This window comes from Elephas maximus, chromosome 11 (genome assembly GCF_024166365.1).
Source record: "Elephas maximus indicus isolate mEleMax1 chromosome 11, mEleMax1 primary haplotype, whole genome shotgun sequence".
Classification (NCBI taxonomy): Eukaryota; Metazoa; Chordata; class Mammalia; order Proboscidea; family Elephantidae; genus Elephas; species Elephas maximus.
Genome location: NC_064829.1, coordinates 86,174,673 through 86,193,051, shown reverse-complemented (window position 1 = coordinate 86,193,051; position 18,379 = coordinate 86,174,673). Strand labels below are relative to the sequence as shown.

At 38.7% G+C, this 18,379-nt stretch overlaps 1 protein-coding gene across 5 annotated transcripts in view; it reads right to left on the bottom strand.

Moving 5' to 3' along the window:
* The window catches only part of ATP9B (ATPase phospholipid transporting 9B (putative)), a 244,846-nt gene that overhangs the window by 145,723 nt on the left and 80,744 nt on the right, over nt 1-18,379 (bottom strand). For all 5 annotated transcript variants that reach the window (XM_049901954.1, XM_049901953.1, XM_049901951.1 and 2 more), the window contains 2 exons: nt 8,277-8,371; nt 673-753 (listed from right to left, as the gene is read on the bottom strand). In XM_049901954.1, the coding sequence (XP_049757911.1) occupies nt 673-753; nt 8,277-8,371 (176 nt within the window). The remainder of the gene's footprint in view (nt 1-672; nt 754-8,276; nt 8,372-18,379) is intronic.

Here is an 18,379-nt window from a genome sequence, read left to right as displayed (position 1 = left end):
TATACTACAAGCTCAGTAGATGCTTTTTCAAGTGATGACAAGTGCCTGCCAATCCTTGTATGTGACCAAGAATAAAACAAAGGTTATGGCACCAACAGAAATCTTTTAAAAATAACTGCAGCAATTAAAAATAAACTATAGTTACATATTAAAATCCCTTAGGTATTTTAAAGTATAAACCATAAAAACAAAGTTATTAAGTCCTTCAAGTCCTATTAAATAGTCAGAGATGGGGTACACTTCAAACTATGCCAAATCTGTATAATAAAGTATGTAGAATGAAATATACATAACAAATACATATACATACATTCTTCTACCCAGTTAATAAAAATCTAAAAATGATGTGGATATCATATTATATTAAATATTACCCAAAATCTAAACTGAAATAGCTAAATTACTTCATTTTACTGGCTCATAATATTTTAGGGGAGAAGGAACTTATCAAGAGTAAATATGCTAAAATTAGAAAAACTATGTATCCCAAACAGGTATTTAACAGAGGGAAATTTAAGAACTTGAAATGTTCTCAAGGTTTTTATTTTTCTAGTTCAAAACTTTTGTGTTTGAATTTGTTCTTAATTTAACTACCCTTCAAAGTACAAGTCTGCTATTTGTAATTTACACTCACAATAAATATACTTGTACTGAATAAAAGATGTCACTTACCCTGGTAAATGTTCCTTCAAAACTATGAATATCCAGTTGTGGTTTCTGGGCATAAACGTACGCATTGATGGAAAAAAGGTCCTGAAAGACAGAACACCTGAATTAATTCTACTTTTATCATTAGACCAAATTTCTTGAAAACTTTTCCATTAATAGTTAATACCTTACATGTTACTATTTACCAAACAGGATCACCGACATTTGTTATGTTTAATGTGCCTACAATATGAATTAGGATGAAATATAAATAAAGAAACCACTTTAAGCCCCCAGAGGCACCCTCAATCTTTCTTGATTCTCACGGACTCGTGCTGTCATCGAGTCCCTCAGGAAATGCTTATAAAACTCACAATGCCTGGGACTGGATCCCAAGATTCCGGTATCTGAAGCTTTAGGTGGAGTCTGTGTTTGTGGGTTTTGAAGTTACATATGTTTCAGAGCACTCAGTGTGATTTATCATATTTTATCATAAATTTTACAAAACGACAATAAATTTCATAGGCTTTTGCTCAAGCAGCTACCCCATTTGCTAGAAGCATTTTCCCCAGTGTGCCTGAACCACATCTCCATGATCTATATTTACAAAATGATACAAGAATGCTTTGACTGTGCACTTGTAGCTACCTTCACAGAATCAGAGTTCTGAGGCAGGCAGGATGCACAGATGCTTTCTGTCACTCCCTTCTTTGGCTACCAGAAAGTATCCACAGAGGACACCTTGAGTACCTTACTTTACAGTTACAAAAGTATGTGCTGGTCCACAATTTGTATTTATTTAGTTTTTAAAACTATTTTCTTTAAAATAAGAAGTTACTAAAGCAAGGTATTATCAATTTTTTAAATGAGATATGATTATTTTTATCAGATCACAAAGAACTTCACTCAATTTAGGCAAAACCATATCCCACACACAGAATCATGATTAGACTATCCACCGTAAAGCCCAGGAAAACGTGACTTTGCATTTCTTCTGTGTGGTAATCCCACACTTACTAAAATGACCCTTTCTCCTTGATGTTATAAGATAAAACTCCAAAGCAAGCAGGTATGAAGCGCTCCTGAATTCACAGAGGGTATGCAAATAATGCAGATATAAGGTAACCAACTATGTTTGTTAAAATCCAAATATGCTGGTGTACTGGGTTTTTACGCTGGTGTAGTTTTCAAACTGATTCAGGTTGTTACGGACTGAACTGTGCCCCCCCCGCCCCCGCAAGAAATGTGTCAACTTGGCTAGTCCATGATTCCCAAAGTTGTGTGATTGTCCACCATTTTTGTCATCTGATGTGATTTTCCTGTGTTGTTAAATCCTACCTCTATGATGTTAACGATGTGGGATTAGTGGCAGTTATGTTAATGAGGTAGGACTCAATCTACAAGATTAGGTTGTGTCTTAAATCAATCTCCTTTGAGATACAAAGGAGAGAAGCAAGCAGAGAAACAGGGGGACTTCGCACCACCAAGAAAGCAGCTCTGCGAGCACAGCACGCCCTTTGGACCTAAGGTTCCCGCGCTGAGAAGCTCCTAGACCCAGCGGAACTTCCCTCAGAACCAACGGAGAGAAAAAGCCTTCCCCTAGAGCTGACACCCTGAATTTGGACTTCTATCCTCCTAAACTGTTAGAGAATAAGTTTCTTTGTTAAAGCCATCCACTTGTGATATTTCTGTTACAGTAGCACTAGGTAACTAAGACACAGGTGGAACTTAAACAATACTAGTTAAATTATATCCATATACAGTGATTACTTGCGCGAGCTTTTCGGGGTAAAATTTTAAAAGTAATTTAACTCTTTGATATTTAGTTGTCATTTTTAGTATTCTTAATTGGCTACCGGAAAGCTGGACAAATACAAACAGCAGTTTAAAAAAATCTGTATTTACTAAAGGCCTTCAAAACACCAGAACTCAGTTTAAATGAGGCAGAAGACAAATAATAATAACAACAGTCCAAGTAAACGAAAAGTTGTGGGATGTCAGCTGGCCCTTGTCTCCCTTCTCTCATCCAGACGCTGACATGCTGTGTCCAGTGCCTCAGTCTACTTGAATTCCTGCTCCTCTGAGCTCTCCCAGTGAGGACTGGAGTCTCTACTCCATCTCATTCACACTTGACGCGTTAACAAGGTGTCACTTGAGGATGGCTGCAGAATGCTCGACTTGAGTCAGAAGACTTTTAACTTTAAGGAAAATTTCCTAATATGAGTACAGGTTTATATTACAACAATAGAGTGACTATAAACAAAATTAATTGGTGGGGGGGGCAGGGCGACTAACAGCTCATATAAGAAAGGAAAAGTCAGACCCAAGCTCATTTTACAGCAAGGTAAAAGGAGCTTAGATGAGAGAGAGGCATATGGAAGTCTCTCAGCATGACCTGTCATGAGAGATTAGTGTCACCCTCCCATATTCCCAGTGCTAGCATGAAACAACGTGGAATGTGCTTCTGGTCCAGACCCTGCTCTCTGGTTCCTTCCTCTGCCACAGGGATGCAGGATCCTTGGCACAGCAGGTCCCATGCTCATGGCAGAGACTGTGCCAGAGGTCTGCTCACAGGGACACCTTACAGTGTGTGGCACGCCTGACACCTTGTAACACCACAGATGCTGGTGGGCTGTTAGACCACTTGCGAGATGCTTCCAAAATTATGGGAAGGGTGAGGCGCATGACTGAAGCCCAAAAAGAATTCTCAGAACGTTATAGGAGGATCCTCCAAGGAAGGTCCTACGGTAACTACCAAGTTACCAACACCCAATGTTGGGTGGCCACAAGGCAAGCAGGCGCTGTCTACACAACACGCCTGTGATTATTAACGTTGGGTATCAACTTGGCTGGGCCATGATTCTCAGTAGTTTGGCAGTGGTATGATGATGTAATCACTTCCATGATGAGATCTGATATAATGTGATCACCTCCATGATAGGATCTGCTTTGAGTAGCTGATCAGTTAGTTCAAAGGGAGTTTCCTTGGGGGTGTGGCCTGTACCAAATATAAGTGGACTTTCAGGCAAGGCTCCTGGGCTTTTGCTCACTTTGGATCCTGCAACTGGCTCCTGTTTGTCCGACCTCCAGTTCTTGGGACTTGAGTTAAGCAGCTTACCTGCTGTCTTGCCTGCCAATCTTGGGTTTGACAGCTCCTGTGGCTACATCAGGCGAACCCTCCAACCTGACCCATGGACGGGGGATGTTCCAGCCTCTACAACCATGTGAGCCATTTCCTTCATATAAATCTATCTATCTATCTATCTATCTATATATATATTTGTACACTTTACTAGTTTTGCTTCTCTAGAGAACCCAGCCTAAGACAACGCCAAAAGATAAAAATCTACACGGTTAAAGTGAGTAATGATTGAACCACTGAGTCCACACACACTGACGTGGGCAGGCCACAGGGTAAGCAGGCACTGTCTACACAACAGGCGAGAGGACATGAAGCTACACATTTAAACTAGGTAATGACTCAGAAATTCAGCTAATGACAGGAAGCTCTCTGGTCTCCACAGCTTCACTTGCCAGCAGAAACAACTAAAAGGGGCAGGAAGGTAACTCTTGCCCATTCTACCCGACACTTTCTTTACAAGTATATCTGACTTGTGAAAGCTAACTCATACAGCACCGAGGAGGCCTGGGAAACGTGTGTGTATGTATTAGTTTTCGAGTTTCTAGAGAACAGAAACACTATAGTAGAGGGAGGGTGGGCCGAAGGTTGGACAAACCAATTTTTCACAGTGGACCTCTGTTCCAGCAGCTTCAGCTGCATTCTAATGAATAAAATCTATTCCCTACATAATTAAGTCAATCTAGTTTGCAAAGGAAGAAACACATCTTATAATAAATTTAGAAAACACTACAAGCATGCTAAAGAAACAGCCAGATGATTTCGGGGATAAGGCAAATTTGAGAATCACTCATTTAAGTATGATACTGTCATAGTAATTTCCAAACATGAAACTTTTATATAGCAGACTACCTTCCGATACATGGAAGCAAAGAACAGCTAGCAACAGCCATCATTTCTACATGCACAGGAACACTTACAGGACGCGTTTCATCGAGTATATTAGACATCAAATGACTGAATAATGGCGCAATAATGAGAATGTCATTTGGAGCTTTTCACAATAATTTAAAAATCATTCCCAAGTTTTCAATAATGTAGGAAAGTCTCTGCTATTAGGTCAAGGGCAACATTTGTTTGCATTACTTAAAGGTCATTAAAATACATCCTTAATCATAACATGTGGTTCATTACAAATAAAATTGCCTTTCGTTCAATAAAACTAATTAAATGTAAATGGTATTGTTTACTGCTATATGGATCTTTTGAAATAAATCAGCAAGTCATGACTTATTGAAAATTACTGTGACCTCACTGGCGTTAATAAATTTGCTCCATCACAAACGCCAGAAGCCCATCTCCCAAGTCTGTGGTGCCTGGGACGCTGCCTCCCGCAGGACGCAGACAACAGGAAACTAAGCTGCCTTACAGAACTTGCAGCTCAGCCATTATTAAATGACTCACTGAAATTTTAATCCTCTGATAACCTTTCTCGCTCAGGGACACAACAGCATCAGTGGAGATTCTCGTTGGTGGGGTCATCGGTTCTTTCAGAAAAACTCCAGTTTCACAGGTTTACTTATCTGGGTGTCACAACGGACACAGTGTTCCCTGGATAATGTGACCAGCAGCTATCGACACAGAATTCCCAAATCCATCACATTCAAGGGACACAGAGGTACAATGAGTGACAGTGAAGGGCAGGAGAGTTAGTAAATTAAAACCCAAATTGCCCTGCCTGTATCCAAGACAAAATTAGAGCTTTCCTCTCTATGAAAAAAAAATCTATACATGACATGCCAAATTATATGAAGCTATAAATTCAAACTGAGCAATGAATCAGAAATTAAGTTAAACTTTCTTTTTTCAAGGATATACTGCATTTTGGTTTTATGGTCCTATCAAAAACTAAAATGATTTCATTGATTATAGGTTATTTCACCCCATTGCTTAAGCATGTTCTCTATCAAAGTGCACTGACCATATTTTAAAATTACCACTTTATGACTGTATATTATAAATTTTAAAAGTATTTTGAAATATATATATACATCTGTCCCTAATAAAAATGAAAATTTCCTTATAACATTAAATAATAAAATGTTACTTCCTGTGATAACTGCAGAGAGAACAGTGCTCATAGATAATAACATAGTGGGTTTTTAACACTTATATTAAGATATAATTTACATGCAATAAACTGCAAATATTTAAAGCCTACAATTTTATGAGTTTTGGAATATGCATACAACTTCAAGATACCAACACTTTCATCACCCCCACATGGGTCTCGTGCCCCTCTGCAACCCAGCCCTCCTCCAATCCCAGCCCCATCAACCACTGACTACTCTCTCTCACTACAGAATAGGGCTTTTTTGCATTTTCTAGGACAAATGATTAACAAACTTTATATATAAGGAACCCTTTAAAAGCACAGAATAGAAAAATGAACAGAGAACAAGAACAGAAGCTAATAAAATAAAAATATAAGAAATGTCCTTTCTTAGATAAGAGATCTTTTCAACCTCAAAAAAAAATCTAAACGGGATAACAGTTTCACAAAGAAACCCTGGTGGCGCAGTGGTTAAACACTCAGCTGTTCAAACCCACCCAGTGGCTCCACGGGAGAAAAATCTGGTGACTTGCTCCTGTAGATTACTTACTGCCTAGGAAACCCTATCGGGTCTAGTCTGTCATGTGGTGTCGCTATGAGTCAGAATCAACTCGATGGCATCTAACAACAACAATCAGTTTCACAATTATCAGAACCAGACAAAGACTGGGAGGATAATTGATTAATTAACACACAGTTAAAGTACAAGTTGTAGTCTTCTTGAAAGTATGTTGAAAAAAAAAGTCAGAATCTTAAAAATTATGCATATCTTTTGATCCAGAACCTTCTGGTTTTATACCACAAAAGGAGGGGAGGGGAGGAACAGACTAACAAGTAAATTGTGACACCATTTATAAAATACAAGAATTGTTAACTTTGCCTCCATCAACATCAGGATTGATTAGAGGAGTCACAACTCTTAAGCACGTTAACCATTCACACCACCCAGGGACCCTCAATAATACTGAATATGTTCCCTGACTATAATAAAATTAAATAACAAATTACAAAAGATATCAGGAAAAAAAAAACTATTTGGCAAATAATACATTTCCAAATAACTGAAGGGTGAAAGAAAAATTCACAAAGGAAATCAGAAAACAATTTTAAATGATAATGAAAATGCAACATAACAAAGTTTCTGTGACACAGGTAAATCAGTGCTGAGAAGGAAACGTAGCTGTAAGTGCTTATAACAGAAGAGACAGTTGAAAGTCAAGGGTCTAACTTCCACCATAAGCTAACAAAGAAAAGGAAATTAAAGACAGACTAACTAGCATGAAGGCAATAAAGATAAGACCAGAAATCAGTAACAGAGAAAATGAACAGACAATAATCAATGGAACCAAAAGCAAGTTCTTTGAAATGATCAATAAAACTGATGAATCTCTAGCTAGACTGATCGAGGAAAGAAAAAAAAGAGAAGATGTAAATTACCAATTCTGGGTAAAAAGAAAGAGCAGATCCTATAACTACATAAGATGGAATATTATGAACTTATATCACTATATTTGACAACTGGCATGCAGAGGACAGATTACTTAAGAGACAACTAACAACTAACACAAAATAAACACCCACTTCCTACAAGTCTGCTTTTGTAAAGAAGATGCATACCAGTATAAGAGATTTCCAGCATTTGTGAGAGATCTGTTTTATTGATCACCAAGAATACAGAATTCATAAATATTGTTTCTCACTTCAGTATCACCCCTTGCCTATTCCCCAGGTATAAAGGAAAACTCAGTAGTGTGAAGGAAGAGGTTACAAAGTGTGTTTCTCCCTTTGCCCTTGATCTAGGAGGCTCAGACATGGACACACCTCTTCTCATCAGAAGAGGGTTCTCTGCATTCCGCAGGGAAGACTCAGACTGTGACACGTCCCTTCTCCTTATCAAAGACACCTCTCTGCCTTCCGCAGGGAGAGCTGGAGCAGATGGAATCGACACCACATCAAGGCCACACCACAGCAACTAAGTCCTACAGTCTCCCAAACCAGTATCTCAACTAGCCCATTAGGAAACAGTAAATCAGTTAACAATGATCCACTCACCTAACACCTAGCAAATTTCCTCAACTTATAAAATTGCTCAACTAAGAAAGCTAAAAATAAGTGCAGGAAGGAGAGGGAGAGGAGGGATCGAGGGAAGGAGGAAGGAGAACAAAAGAAAACTAAGTGCAAAGCCAGTAGGGACATTCAAATCTACACCTGGATGGGTTATATGTGAAGACAACATAAAAATTATTTTGGCATCTTTCAATGACTCCTCATGAATAATGAAGAAATTATACGATGAATTCTAAATGTACTACACTGGTCAGCCAGCATGACTGGACATGTACTTCGAGAAAAGGTGAGCGGGAGGCTCGTTTACCCCTAGACCACCAGTCACAACCGCCGATGCACTGCAAGAAGGTGAGAATGTGGTACGCTTACCCCCAAGGCTGGCAGCCTCTGCGTGCAGCTCACCGCCACTTTCAGCTTCCAGTCCGTCTCACCGTCAAGCTGATCAGTTCGAATGAAGCATGAGCCTTGGAAATAAAGGAGAAATAATTCACCATTTTGAAACTGTATTACAGAAGGTCATTTCTGAGCCACAAGTACTTTCAAACCAAGATTCCATGGCACAAAGGGAGACAAAATGATATACCTAGATCCTCCCATTAACAAAGTTCCTTAAAGATGAATTTTATTTGATTCACAAAATGAGCTTGCTGAAAAGACATAGGTCATTAACTATTTTTTTGTAATCATTTATTACTTCTTATTTGGTTTGCTTGCCTAACATTTAATATTAATTAGTACTTCATTTTAGAATGACCATATTGATCATTTCTAACTTTAATCCAAGTTTTTATAATGACAAAATAATAAGTACATACACAAAAATATTCAAAAGGGAGTGCTGAGGTACCACAATAAAACATGCTTAATAACAAAAGCACAACTAAAATGCTAAAACTCTGAAAAGTGCTATCATCATACTGACGACCGTATGAAATTTTGAGCACAGAAATATACTGAGGAACAAACACCCATTTACCCCATTGACCATGCTCTCATCCCACTTTTTGGACCTCTCCTGAAGACAGACAAGCAAAACACAAATGACCTACACATGAGGCTGCAACGTTCTTTACGAGAACCAAAAGTCAGGGAAAACACAAGAGGATGGTGGAATAAAATGGAACACATGCAGAAAAAAAAAAAAGAGGAAATAAGAAAAACCACCATATACAACTTCGGGAAGACCTCTAGAACAGATATTAAGTGAAGAAAGCAAGGTGAAGATCATCACTTATAGAATAATACCTTTTATCTAAGAACAAGAGTAGGGAGAAAGGTAGAGTATGTGAGGGTGTATTTAAGTGCGTGTGTGTGTAAGAGTGTGAACTGAATAAGTGCGAATTGTTTTTAGTGTGAGTGTGTATAAGCGTATAGGAGTTAAGTGTAAGAGCGTGTGTGAACTGCTGTATGAGTGAATGTGTTTGAGAATGAGGGTATTTGAGTGTGTGTGTGTGTAAGGGTGTGTAAAAGCATGAGTGAATATGAAATGTGAGTGTAACTGTGACTATGAGTGTGAAAGAGCATGTGTGTAATATGAGTATGTGTAAGAGTATGTCAGTGTGAATTGTGAGTGTATGTCTAAGAGTGTGAACTGTGAGTGTGAATGTGTTTGAGAGTGGGACAGTAAGTGCGTGACAGCGTGTATAAATACATATGAGTGTGTCTGTGTTTAAGGCTGTGTGAATGAGTGAACTGTGTGTGAATGCATGTGAATTGTGAATGCATGAGAGTATGTGTGAGTGTGTAATATCTAGAGGAAGGCAGGAAAAGGGATAGAATCTATACATTTCTGAATACACATTATTTCATATTTTTTACTTTGAAACCATGTACTTGTTTTACATAATTAAAAAAGCCAAATTACAAATGTTCGAAAAGCAACCCCTACTACAAAGGAAACATATAAGACAAAGTAACAAATTAACAGTTTACTCTCAGAGAATTCAAGTAAATTCTGAAGTTGAAAAAATTTTTTAATTGTAAAATAAAAATTACAGGAAACCCCACAAGCATATGTATAGCTTAGTGAATTATTATAAGGTAAATACCCTGGTAAACAACTGCAAGATCCCTTAGAAGACTCCACAAGTCCCCAATTCCAATCACAGCCCCCCGCCATTCCTTCAAAAAGAACACTATCCTCATTTTCCACTTCCTTGCTTTGCTTTAGAGTCTAATCACTAAATGTGTACATTTAGACACTGGAAGTTACTCTTGTTCATTTAAAAATTTAATGTCTTTTAGGTGACTTGTAATCTAATTACTAGAATTATAAGTATACATAACACTTTCTCATGATAAAAGCACTCAAAAAACAAGGAATAGAATGGAACTTCCTAAACACAATAAAGGGTACTTTAAAAAACCAACAGTTCACATCATACTCCAAGGTGAAAGACTGAGAACTTTTCCCTGAGAAAAGAGAAAGACAAGGCTGCCACCTGGAAGTTTCAGACAGAGCAATTAGGAAAGAAAAAGAACTAAAAGGCATCCAAATCGAAAAAGAATAGAACTATCTCTATTTACAGGTCATGTAATCCTCTATGTAGAAAATCCTGAAGAATCCATAAGAAAACTAGAGTAATAAATCAATTCAGCCAAGTCACAGGATACAAGATCAACTCACAAAAATCAGTTGTGTCACTATACACCAGCAATGAACAATGCAAAGGGAAATCAGGGAATGAATTTACAATAGCATCAAAAGAATAAAATACCTAGAAATTTAACCAAGGAGGCAAAGGTCTGTACACTAAAACACAAAGAAAAATTTTAACAATTGAAGAAGATTTAAATAAGCGAAAAGACATCCCATGTTCATGGACTGGAAGACTTAACATGATTAAGATGTCAATACTATCCAAAGTAATTTACAGTTTTGACACAATCTCTATCGAAATTCCAATAGCCTTTTGGAAAATTATATCCTCAAATTCATATGGAAATGTAATGGGCCCTAAATAGTCACAACAATTTTGAAAAAGGACAACAAAGTTGGAAGACTCAAACGTTTCAATTTCAAAACATACTACAGTGAAACCTGTGAGAGCCGAAACTTGGTAAGACTGTCTTGTTTTTCTGGGCCACACAAGTTTTCGACCTTTGACAGAGTGCAGTCTATCTCTCCTTTGAGCGGAAAATATTTGAGTTTTACTTCTCTGACAGGTTTCTGCCGTACACAGATTCCAACTTTCGCAGTTTTTATTGTACAAAGTTATAGTAATCAAAACAGTGCGCAACTGGCACATGGATAGACATACAGACCAATGGAATAGAAACAAAAGTCCAGAAATAAGCCCATACATCTATGGCCAACTGAATTTCAACAAGGTGCTAACTCCATTCAATAGGGAACCAATGGTCTCTTCAACAAATGTTGCTGGGACAATTGGATCTCCACATGAAGAACAATGAAGCTGGACCCTCTATTTCACATCATAGTTAAAAATTAACTCAAAATGGATCAATACATATAGGAGCTAAAACTCTTGGATTTGCCAATGGATTCATATATATGACACTAAAAGCACAAGCAACCAAAAAATAAATAAATAAATAAATTGGACTTCATCAAAATTAAAAAGTTTTATGTGTTGAAAGATATTATCAAGGAAGTGAAAAGACAACCTAAGAATGGAAGAAAATATTTGGGAACCATATATATAATAAGAATATCCAGAATATATAAAGAACACCTACAAGGCAACAACAAAAAGACAAATAATCCAACTAAAAAATGGGGAAAGGTCTTGAACAGACATTTCTTCAAAGAAGACATTCAAAGACATAGAAATTGCCAATGATCCCTTGAGAAAATGCTCAACAGCATTAGTTGTCGCTGTTAGGTGCCATCAGTTGGTACCGACTCAAAGCGACCCCGCTTACAACAGAATAAAACACTGCCTGGTCCTGCACCATTCTCACAATTGCTGCTATGTTTGAGATCATGGTTGCAGCCACTCTGTCAATCCATGCCATTGAGAGTCTTCTTCTTTTTTGCTGACCCTCTGCTTCACCAAGCATGATGTCCTTCTCTAGGAACTGGTCCCTCCTGATAACATGTCCAAAGTATATGAGATAGTCTCCCACCCGTACTTCTTCCAAGACAGGATTTATTTGTTCTTCTGGAAGTCCATGGTATAGTCAATATTCTTTGCCAACACCATAATTCAAAGGCATCAATTCTTCTCTGGTCTTCCTTATTCATTGCCCACTTTTTGCATGACTTATGAGGCAACTGAAAATACCATACTTTGGGTCAGGCATGCCTTAGTGTTCACAGTGACATCTTTACTGTTGTAACACTTTAAAGAGATCTTTTGCAGCGGATTTGCTCAATGCAACGAGTCATTTGATTTCTTGACTGCTGCTTCCATGGGTGTTGATTGTGGATTCAAGTAAAATGAAGTCCTTCACAGTATTTTTTCCATTTATCGTGATGCTGCTTACTAGCCCAGTTGTGAAGATTTTTGTTTTCTTTATGTTGAGGTGTAATCCATACTGAAGGCTACATTCTTTGATTTTCTTCAGTAAGTGCTCCAAGGTCTCTTCATTTTCAGCAACCAAGATTGTGTCATTTGCATATCACAGATTGTTAATTTAGTCATCCTCCAATCCTGATGCTGTGTTCCAGCTCTCAGATTACTTGCTCAGCATACAGACTGAATAAACATGTTAAAAAAATACAACGTTGGTACACAGCTTTCCTGATTTTAACCCACACAGTATCTCCTTGTTCTGTCTGAACAACTGCCTCTTGGTCTATGTACAGGTTCCGCACGAGCACAACAAGTGTTCCAGAACTCCCATTCTTCAAACTGTTATACATAATTTGTTATGATCCACACAGCTGGATGCCTTTGCATAGCCAATAAAACGCAGGTAAACATCTTTCTCGAATTGTCTGCTCTCAGCCAACATCCATCTGACATCAGCTTGAATTTCTGGCAGTTTCCTGCGGATGTACTGCTGCAACCATTTTTTGAATTACCTTCAGCATAATTTTACCTTCGTGTGTTATTAATGATATTGTTTGATAATTTCCTTTTTTCGGAATGGGTACAAATATGGATCTCTTCCAGTCAGTTGGCCAGGTAGCTGACGAGTGCTTGCAGCATTTCCACCCATTTGTTGGAACATTTCAAATGAAATTCCATCAATTCCTGGAGCCTTTTTTTGGCCATTGCCTTCAGTGCAGCTTGGAATTCTTCATTCAGTACCACTGGCTCTTGATCATATGCTACCTCCTGAAATGGCTGAATGTAGAGCAGTTCTTTTTGGTACAGTGACTGTGTGCATTCCTTTCAACTTCTTTTGATACTTCCTGGGTCATCCAATTTTTTGCCCATAGAAACCTTCAATATTACAACTTGAGGCTTGAATTTTCAGTTCTTTCAGCTTGAGAAATGCTAAGCATGTTCTTCCCTTTTTTTTTTTGTAACTCCAGATCTTTCCACATTTCATTATAATACTTTCCTTTGTCTTCTGAAGCTGCCCTTTGAAGTTTTCTGTTCAGCTCTTTTACGTCATTTCTTTGGTTCACTTTAGCTACTCTATCCTTGACTACAAGTTTCAGAGTTTCTTCTGAGGTCCATTTTGGTCTTTTCTTTCTTTCCTGTCTTTTTAATGACCTTTTGCTGTCTTCATGTATGTCCCTGATGTCATCCCACTACTCATCCGGTCTTCCATCATTAGTGTTCAATGAGTCAAAATCTATTCTTGAGATTTTGGTCTCAAAATTCAGGTGGGATACACTCAAGGTTCTATTTTGGCTCTCGTGGACTTGTTTCAATTTTCTTCAGCTTCAACTCATACATGAGCAATTGATCATCTGTTCCACAGGGAGCCCCTGGCCTTATTCTGACTGATGATATTGAGCTTCTCCATTGTCTCTCTCCACAGACACAGTTGCTTTGACTGCTGTGTATTCCAACTGCCAAGGTCCCCATATATAGTCACTGTTTATGTTGTTGAACCCCCACGTATCTGTCAGCTTCTTGTACTGTGGGGCTTGTGTGTTGCTGTGATGCTGGAAGCTATGCCACCGGTATTCAGACACCAGCAGGGTCACCCATGGAGGACAGGTTTCAGCTGCGCCTCCAGACTAAGACAGACTAGGAAGAAGGACCCAGCAGTCTACTTCTGAAAAGCATTAGCCAGTGAAAACCTTATGAATAGCAGTGGAACACTGTCTTACATAGTGCTGGAAGATGAGCCCCCCAGGATGGAAGGCACTCAAAAGATGACTGGGGAAGAGCTACCTCCTCAAAGTAGAGTTGACCTTAATGATGTGGATGGAGTAAAGCTTTCAGAACCTTCATTTGCTGTTTGCTGATGTGGCACGACTCCAAATGAGAAGAAACAGCTGCAAACATCCATTAATAATCAGAACCTGGAATGTACGAAGTATGAATCTAGGAAAATTTGAAATCGTCAAAAATGAAATGGAACTCATAAACATCAATACCCAAGGCATTAGTGAGCTGAAATGGGCTGGTATTGGCCATTTTCGATCAGACAATCATATAGTCTACTACGCTGGGAATGACAACTCGAAGAGGAATGGTGTTGCATTCATCGTCAAAAACAACGTTTCAAGATCTATCCTGTAGTACAATGCTGTCAGTGATGGGATAATATCCATACGCCTACAAGGAAGACCAGTTAATATGACTATTATTCAAATTTACACACCAACCACTAGGACCAAAGATGAAGAAATAGAAGATTTTTATCAGCTACTGCAGTCTGAAATTAATTGAGCATGCAGTCAAGATGCATTGATAATTACTGGCGATTGGAATGTGAAAGTTGGAAACAAAGAAGAAGGATCAGTAGTTGGAAAATATGGCCTTGGTGATAGAAACAATGCCAGAGATCGAATGATAGAATTTTGCAAGACCAACGACTTCTTCATTGCAAATACCTTCTTTCACCAACATAAACGGCAACTATACACATGGACCTGAGTATAGTTGGAACACACAGAAATCAAATTGACTACATCTGCGGAAAGAGATGATGGAAAAGCTCAATATCATCAGTCAGAACAAGGCCAGTGGGCGACTGTGGAACAGACCATCAATTGCTCATATGCAAGTTCAACCTGAAACAGAAGAAAATCAGAGCAAGTCCATGAGAGCCAAAATATGACCTTGAGTATACCCCACCTGAATTTAGAGACCATCTCAAGAATAGATTTGATGCACTGAACACTAGTGACCGAAAACCAGACGAGTTGTGGAAGGACATCATTCATGAAGAAAGCAAGAGGTCACTGAAAAGACAGGAAAGAAAGAAAAGACCAAGATGGATGTCAGAGGAGACTCTGAAACTGCAAAAGGAAGAATTGATGAAGTAAAAGAACTGAACAGAATATTTCAAGGGGTCTCTCGAGAAGACAAAGTATTATAATGATATGTGCAAAGAGCTGGAGATAGAAACCCAAAAGGGAAGAACACACTCCGCGTTTCTCAAGCTGAAAGAACTGAAGAAAAAATTCAAGCCTCGAGTTGCAATAGTGAAGGATTCCAAGGGGAAAATATTAAACGACGCAGGAGGCATCAAAAGAAGATGGAAAGAATACACAGAGTCATTATACCAAAAAGAGTTAGTTGATATTCAACCATTTCAAGAGGTGGCATAAGATCAGGAACCGATGGTACTGAAGGAAGAAGTCCAAGCTGCTCTGAAGGCATGGTGAAAAACAAGGCTCCAGGAATTGATGGAATGTCAGTTGAGATGTCTCAACAAACGGATGCAGCGTGGAGGTGCTCACTTGTCTATGCCAAGAAATATGGAAGACAGCTTCCTGGCCAACTGACTGGAAGAGATCCATATTTATGCCTGTTCCCAAGAAAGGTGATCCAACTGAATGTGGAAATTATAGAACAATATCATTAATATCACATGCAAGCAAAATTTTGCTGAAGATCATTCAAAAACGATATGCGGCAGTATATCAACAGGGAACTGCAAGAAACTCAGGCTGGTTTTAGAAGAGGACGTGGAACCAGGGATATCATTGCTGATGTCAGATGGATCCTGGCTGAAAGCAGAGAATACCAGAATGATGTTTACCTGTGTTTTATTGACTATGCAAAGACGTTCGACTGTGTGGATCATAAACTATGGATAACACTGCGAAGCATGGGGATTCCAGAACACTTAATTGTGCTCATGAGGAACCTTTACATAGATCAAGAGGCAGTTGTTCGGACAGAACAAGGGGATACTGATTGGTTTAAAGTCAGGAAAGGTGAGTGTCAGGGTTGCATCCTTTCACTATACCTATTCAATCTGTATGCTGAACAAATAATCCAAGAAGCTGGACTATATGAAGAAGAATGGGGCATCAGGATTGGAGGAAGACTCATTAACAACCTGCGTTATGCAGATGACACAACCTTGCTTGCTGAAAGTGAAGAGGACTTGAAGCACTTACTAATGAAGATCAAAGACCACAGCCTTCAGTATGGATTACACCTCAACATAAAGAAAACCAAAATCCTCACAACTCGACCAATGAGCAACATCATGATAAATGGAGAAAAGACTGAAGTTGTCAAGGATTTCATTTTACTTGGATCCACAATCAACAGCCATGGAAGCAGCAGTCAAGAAATCAAAAGACGCATTGCATTGGGCAAATCTGCTGCAAAGGACCTCTTCAAAGTGTTGAAGAGCAAAGATGTCACCCTGAAGACTAAGGCGCACCTGACCCAAGCCATGGTATTTTCAATCACATCATATGCACGTGAAAGCTGGAAAATGAATAAGGAAGACCGAAGAAGAATTGACGCCTTTGAATTGTGGTGTTGGTGAAGAATATTGAATATACCATGGACTGCCAAAAGAACAAACAAATCTGTCTTGGAAGAAGTGGGGCCAGAATGCTCCTTAGAGGCAAGGATGGCAAGACTGTGTCTTACATACTTTGGACATGTTGTCAGGCGGGATCAGTCCCTGGAGAAGGACATCATACTTGGCAGAGTACAGGGTCAGTGGAAAAGAGGAAGACTCTCAACGAGGTGGACTGACACAGTGGTTGCAACAATAAGCTCAAGCATAACAACAATTTTAAGGATGGAGCAGGACCAGGCAGTGTTTCGTTCTGTTGTGCATAGGGTTGCTATGAGTCAGAATTGACTCGACAGCACCTAACAACAACAACATGTTGAAAACAGGTACTTCTTCTTTGTTTCCAACTTTCGCATTCTAATCACCAGTAATTATCAATACATCTTGACTGCATGTTTGATCAATTTTAGGCAGCAGAAGTTGGTAAAAAACTTCAATTTCTTCATCCTTGGCGTTAGTGGTTGATGCATAAATTTGAATAATAGTCCCATTAACTTGTCTTCCCTGTAGATATATGGATATTATCCTATCACTGACAGTGTTATACTTCAGGATAGACCTTGAAAGGTTTTTTTTGACAATGAATACAACGCCATTCCCCTTCAATTTGTCATTCCCAAAATAGTAGACCATATAATTGTCTGATTCAAAATGGTCAATATACCAGTCCATATCAGCTCATTAATGCCTAGGATATTGATCTGCAAGCATTCCATTTCATTTTTAAGGGCTTCCAATTTTTCTAGACTCATACTTTGGACATTCCATGTTCCGATTATTAATGGATGCTTGCAGCTGTTTCTTCTCATTTTGAGTCATGCCACATCAGCAAATGAAGGTCCCGAAAGCTTTACTCCTTCTGTGTCATTAAGGTTGAGTCTACTTTGAGCAGGCACCTCTTCCCCAGTCATATTTTGAATGCTTTCCAATCTGAGGGGCTCAGCTTCCAACACTGTATCAAACAATATTTCACTGCTATTCATAAGGTTTTCACTGGTCAATTTTTCAAAAGGAGGTTGCCAGGTCTTTCTTCCTAGTCTGTCATAGTCTAGAAGCTCTGCTGAAACCTGTCCACCATGGGTGACCCTACAAGGATTTGAAATACCATGGGATAGCTTCCAGCATCACAGCAACATGCAAGCCACCACTGTACAACAAATTGACAGCCAAGTCATTAGGGAAATGCAAATCAAAACCACAATAAGATACCACTTCACACTGTATTAGGACGGCTATAAGTTAAAAAAGGAAAATAACAAATATTGTCAAGAATGTGGAAAAATTGGAACCTGGAACCCTTGTGCACTGTTGTTGGTAATGTAAAATGGTACAGCAGCAGTGGAATATAGTTTTGTGGTTCCTCAAAAAGTTGAAAATAGAATTATCCTATGACCTAGCAATCCTACTCGTAGGTATATACCCAAAAGACATCAAAGCAAGGACTCAGCTACATGTACAATGTTCACAGTAGCACCATTCACAACAGCCAAAAGATGGAAACAATTCAAATGTCCATTGATGGACAAACAGATAAACACAATGTGGCCCATCCATACAATGGAGTATTATTCAACCATGAACAGAAAAAAAGCCCTGACACATGCTGTGGCATG